This window comes from Cygnus olor, chromosome 19 (assembly GCF_009769625.2).
Source record: "Cygnus olor isolate bCygOlo1 chromosome 19, bCygOlo1.pri.v2, whole genome shotgun sequence".
NCBI classification, from domain to species: domain Eukaryota; kingdom Metazoa; phylum Chordata; class Aves; order Anseriformes; family Anatidae; genus Cygnus; species Cygnus olor.
The window spans coordinates 36,744-42,743 of record NC_049187.1 but is presented as its reverse complement, the minus strand read 5'-3'; the positions used below and the strand labels follow the sequence as shown (position 1 = coordinate 42,743).

Sequence of the window (6,000 nt, the reverse complement as noted above, 5' to 3'; positions counted from 1 at the left end):
CATTTACAGTTAATGTGAAAATGTTTATTTGTGAAATACATCACGTATTGTTTCAAGCTACAAAAAACTCGCTCCCACAAAGGAAGGACTTTTTACCGCAGCATGCAACCCCAGTTACAAATAACTTCCTACCTACCAGCGGGCCGCGTTCCCCTGGCACTCAGTCACTCCGCAGCACGGCAGCCACCTTTGTTCTAAGGATGGCAAATTCTAGTTAGAAACGCTCTGTAGAAGAGTGATGTTGTCCCCTTTTAACATGATCCGACCTGCAGCACAGAGAAGGAAAAGGGGGGATTAGAGAGAGCCTAGAATCTGAGAATAATCTCGTGTTTTCAGAAGGTATTTCGTGTGGTTGAGCAGGGTTTTGCCCATCACGCAGAGTCCTGTTCCTGCCAGCTGCCCCACACCCACAAGTCCCACTCCAGCCACCGTCCCCGTTCCAGCAGCACGCTGTCCCTGCTGAAACCCCAGCACTGGGCACACATCGTTGCTTCTGTCCACCAGCAGGTGGTAGATAAACACTGCCGCTACCGTGGCTCCCTGCTTTGACTCAGAGATCACAGCAAGTGTGAGAATCGCCCAGGGCCACCGGCTTTAGGTGCAGCTGAAAGGAGCTGTGACCAGACTCCTCCAGCCAGTGCAGGCCGCCTGGTATTACACGTTTCAAAGACCAGAACTGGTCTCAGGCAGGGACAGATTCTCCTTCATTCAGCAAAGTCACCAGCTCAAAAATCATCAGGGACAGAGATGTAGCCAGTAATTGCTCACTGAACTTCAACATCAAGGCTCGTCACACGTTTGGTACCTCTCAGTGCTGCTATCTAGGAGGCTCACCCGGGCAGGTTTCAGACCGCGCGTCACTCGGGTTGCACAGACGCACAACATACCCAGCTGTTTCCTTGATTTTGTCTTAGAGTGAATCTCCTCTGCATCGTCCAGCACCAAATTCATGTACTCGTCAAAGCCCTAGAAATCAGCAACAATGGCAATTAGTTCAGCAACAACACAAACCATCATCAGCTTTGCTGACCCAGGCTGGACAATGAAGACTAATTGTTAGAGAAGTACAATTTTTTTTTTCCCTTGTGCTAGTTTTTCTTGACAAGAAAAATTAGGATTGTGAATGAGGGAAAACAAACTAACGATGTAACGCGGGGTCGTGCTGATACTCACGATGATGCAGCCTTCTATCCGCATGTTCACTTGCTCGTAAAGCCACACCTGGATCCTCGACCTCTGCAGAATGAAGGAGGAGAGTAAATTGGAACACAAACACCGCAAGCAGTTTTGTTCTCTCTCGTGTGTTCAGAAATACCCGCTAACCATAGCCGCTATAGCTCTCAAACACTCCAAGGAGCAACTCTCAGGGGCAGTTTCAATTAACAGTCTGACATTTTAGAGTGTTATATGATTGGGTGAATACTACACGTTTGCTGAAGAACACGTTTCCAGTCACAGGGGAACACAGTGTTGCGCAGTGTATTCTGGTGGTGGTCGTCGGGGGTCGTGGGGATGAAGATTGATGACTCTTCCTCGTCACCGCTAGTTGACCTCTTGTCTTTGCACAGACTCAGTTGCTCCTTGGCTCTTGTCCATCTGCAGGACCAGTTTCTACCAGTTTCTTAAGACAGGCTCACTCTCTTATTAGGAGACTGACCTTGGTAAGGGGCCTGAGGCTTCTTGCTTTAGTTAATTTGCACAATGCGCCATAGTTAGCAAAGACGCTAAGTAGCATCCTAGTTTAATGCCGTCAGCGCTCTATCTCTACTTGATAAGATTCTCCTAACTCCCTCTCTCACTGGAGCCCACGCAGCCCTCCGTCCTGCCGAAGTTCTTCACGGGGACTTCTGCTGGCTCCGGGTGCCCGCACACGGACAGAAATGGCTTTGAGAGAAAACAATTCAGGAGGAGAAGAGCTCAGAAACTGTGGCTGGCTTCGGCCACCTTCCCCTCGCTTTCCCTCTCCGTGTTCAAACAGAGCACTGTTCTGTTGTCAACCTTTACTGCCTCTGCCCGCGGCGCTGGGCTTTCACGTGTGCCATTGCTCCTGTACATATTTTATCCTTCCTTTTGTAAGGAATGGTCCAGCAATTCGTGTCACTAAGGGATTTGAAGGGTTAACATTGAGGCCCGGGTCTAGGTGATAAGAGAACAAAGGGGTTTTTAGGGAAAACTGCTGACTACTGCACGGAATGTTGCTAGAGTTTCTGAAATCCGGCCCAGAGGCTACCAAATAAGGAGGAAGGGGGAGCTGAAGGACAATTGAAGGACAAAAGGCTGGGAGGAAGACCACCAGCCTTCAGCCCGAGCAACCCCCAAGAGACCACCAGAGGCTGATACGCAGGCACCCCTGGGAGGGTTTTGGATTCCGGAAACCAATTATAATAACCCTGCCTCTTCTAGAAGTAGTAATGAATATGTATTAGCCTGGGAGCAGGTTTGTGGGGAATGGAGAGCTGTGCAGCGTGCTGGTGGGTACAAGGAGCTGCTGCGCAGCCCGGCGTTTCCCCCTCGTGTTAACGGGAGTGGGATCGTGCAGCTGGGTGTGCAGGAGTGTTCCCCTGTGACTGGAAACGTGTTCTTCAGCAAACGTGTAGTATTCACCCAATCATATAACACTCTAAAATGTCAGACTGTTAATTGAAACTGCCCCTGAGAGTTGCTCCTTGGAGTGTTTGAGAGCTATAGCGGCTATGGTTAGCGGGTATTTCTGAACACACGAGAGAGAACAAAACTGCTTGCGGTGTTTGTGTTCCAATTTACTCTCCTCCTTCATTCTGCAGAGGTCGAGGATCCAGGTGTGGCTTTACGAGCAAGTGAACATGCGGATAGAAGGCTGCATCATCGTGAGTATCAGCACGACCCCGCGTTACATCGTTAGTTTGTTTTCCCTCATTCACAATCCTAATTTTTCTTGTCAAGAAAAACTAGCACAAGGGAAAAAAAAAATTGTACTTCTCTAACAATTAGTCTTCATTGTCCAGCCTGGGTCAGCAAAGCTGATGATGGTTTGTGTTGTTGCTGAACTAATTGCCATTGTTGCTGATTTCTAGGGCTTTGACGAGTACATGAATTTGGTGCTGGACGATGCAGAGGAGATTCACTCTAAGACAAAATCAAGGAAACAGCTGGGTATGTTGTGCGTCTGTGCAACCCGAGTGACGCGCGGTCTGAAACCTGCCCGGGTGAGCCTCCTAGATAGCAGCACTGAGAGGTACCAAACGTGTGACGAGCCTTGATGTTGAAGTTCAGTGAGCAATTACTGGCTACATCTCTGTCCCTGATGATTTTTGAGCTGGTGACTTTGCTGAATGAAGGAGAATCTGTCCCTGCCTGAGACCAGTTCTGGTCTTTGAAACGTGTAATACCAGGCGGCCTGCACTGGCTGGAGGAGTCTGGTCACAGCTCCTTTCAGCTGCACCTAAAGCCGGTGGCCCTGGGCGATTCTCACACTTGCTGTGATCTCTGAGTCAAAGCAGGGAGCCACGGTAGCGGCAGTGTTTATCTACCACCTGCTGGTGGACAGAAGCAACGATGTGTGCCCAGTGCTGGGGTTTTCAGCAGGGACAGCGTGCTGCTGGAACGGGGACGGTGGCTGGAGTGGGACTTGTGGGTGTGGGGCAGCTGGCAGGAACAGGACTCTGCGTGATGGGCAAAACCCTGCTCAACCACACGAAATACCTTCTGAAAACACGAGATTATTCTCAGATTCTAGGCTCTCTCTAATCCCCCCTTTTCCTTCTCTGTGCTGCAGGTCGGATCATGTTAAAAGGGGACAACATCACTCTTCTACAGAGCGTTTCTAACTAGAATTTGCCATCCTTAGAACAAAGGTGGCTGCCGTGCTGCGGAGTGACTGAGTGCCAGGGGAACGCGGCCCGCTGGTAGGTAGGAAGTTATTTGTAACTGGGGTTGCATGCTGCGGTAAAAAGTCCTTCCTTTGTGGGAGCGAGTTTTTTGTAGCTTGAAACAATACGTGATGTATTTCACAAATAAACATTTTTCACATTAACTGTAAATGTAAAACACAAATCTGCTTGTTTTCAGTCTCTTCCTTCTGTGAATGGAGAAGGAGGAGAAATATAGAAGCGTGGGCTTTTCTTTTTGCTGTGGATCTGATAAATTTCGATAACGATATGTGCTTTCTTGAACATTACATCTGCATTATGTGGCCAGGGTGGACTCGTTCAGGGCACGGAAGCCCCACACGGTCCTTGAGCTAGCAGGGTGCTAAGGAGGGTGTTGGAGATTTTGCATACGATTGCAGCCCTTTGTTGCCGCAGTGACAGGTTCCTCAGATTCTTTCTAAACAGGGTTTAACTTCTTGAGAATCTTTTTGGGAGTGTTTATTGTGGATCAATCAGTAAAAGTATCTTAGTGGGCCCGTGAGGGATTTGGGGCTGTGGTGCAGTAACCCAGCGTTTACAAGTGTTACTGACACGCATGCTTGTCAAATAACATCTCCAGATCAGAAAGTGAGAGCGGGCAACTGGTTTGGATTAAATCTGTCACTTCTTGCTGCTTTGGACAGAGCCTGTAGATTAACCCTTGTGCTGTTCAATAAGCTGGGGTATCAGATGTATCGGTTGGGTTTTTATCATTTGATTTCTTTTTTTTATCCGTTTGGAGATCTGTCTGTTCTATTTAAGTTTCCCCAAGAGAGCTGAGTTGCTTGGTGCATCGACCAAAGATAAGTTCCCTGGCTGACTTGGGACAACCGGTCCCCTCGTTTTTCTGATCACAAAAAAAAAAAACAAAGAAGAAAAATTTTGACTATAACTGTAATTCAGAAACTAAGATTACCTGAATGGAGAGCAATGAATTTTGATGCACAGGCTGTGCTAGAAATCTGTTAATCAGCATTCATTTTTTCAAAACTTCAATTTGTGTATCATCATCATGAAAATTAATAAATTCAAGGTGGGAGATCCTTTCCTGAAAGGGAAGGACAGAAATACGAGTCTTGCTGTGGGGCCTACCCAGCGCGGTTCTGGCATTCCGAGAAGTAATACGTCAGGAGTGTCACAGCAGCCGTTCCCAGGAAGAAAGCTTTGAGGGGCAGCATGACACACTTGATTGGCTAAAGCAGCTTCAGCTGTACAGCGTGCTGCCGGGATCGGTAATTCTAAGTTGTGTTCAAGTTGCTGAGTTCCTTTCAGCATGTAGTAAAGATGTAACGTCCCAAAGTCGTTTGGGAACAGGAACGTGTCACCAGCAGTGGGCACATAGGGAACAACCTAGTATCTTACGAGGTCCTCCACATCTGCCTTTCATTTTGTCCTTGGTTTGCCAAGGAGCTTTGCCTTGGAGCTTTCAGGAGGTGAGGAAGGAGGCTGTCCCAGTCAGTAGTTCAGGTGTTGCAGGGTATTTGTGATGCAGTGCTTGTAAAATTCACCTGCCCGCGTCTCCTGTTACAGGCAGCCCCCCCTGGGCCCTGTGAGACGGGGAGCTGCTGCCCAGGGTTAGGCCCAAGGTCCCCTGTCAGGCCCAGGGCCGCCCTTCCCCTCGCCCTGCCCTTCCCTCCCGCTCCTCAGCCCTTCCTCAGGCCTTTTGGGCCGTCTGGCCGTCTGTCCATCCATCCGGCCGTCTGGCCGTCCACCTGGCCCTCTGTCCCTCCGTCCCACCGCCCTGCCCCGTCCCTGCCGTCTCCCTAGGGAAGCAAAGAGTCCCTGGGCTGCCTTCAGGGGGGAGGTTCTGCTGAGGAAATTAAAGCTTCCCCGTTAACGGGCGCCTTGCGAGTTATTTTGAGTTCCAACCTTCTGCCTTCCTTTCGTAGCAGTGCCTCTAAGGGGTGCGCTGTAAGGTAGCCGTCATCTGGCACGCTGCTCCTCCATTTCCCAAAGGAACTGCCTTCAGGATCTGACTAACTCTGGATGCACCCGGTTGTCACCTTAATTTCTCCTTTTGTTTGCTGAAAACAACCCGCTTGGGTGACCTTGGTGTTTGTTTCTTAAAACTTGGATCGAGGAGGTCTCTGTTTCCTTATGCTGATGTTCACGA

General features: G+C 49.2%; 2 protein-coding genes across 2 annotated transcripts; one reads left to right on the top strand and one right to left on the bottom strand.

Annotated features, from left to right (window-relative positions):
• Window positions 1-1,305, bottom strand: LOC121057600 (small nuclear ribonucleoprotein E-like; the record flags this gene model as incomplete). Its single annotated transcript, XM_040532035.1, has 3 exons — window positions 1-266; window positions 888-966; window positions 1,174-1,305. Coding segments are annotated over 3 exons (267 nt in total), but the record flags the coding sequence as incomplete, so codon positions are not given.
• Window positions 1,306-2,714: 1,409 nt separating this feature from the next.
• On the top strand, window positions 2,715-4,012 carry LOC121057599 (small nuclear ribonucleoprotein E-like; the record flags this gene model as incomplete). The annotated part of the gene is made up of 3 exons (XM_040532034.1): window positions 2,715-2,846; window positions 3,054-3,132; window positions 3,755-4,012. Coding segments are annotated over 3 exons (267 nt in total), but the record flags the coding sequence as incomplete, so codon positions are not given.
• Between the last annotated feature and the right edge of the window lie 1,988 nt (window positions 4,013-6,000).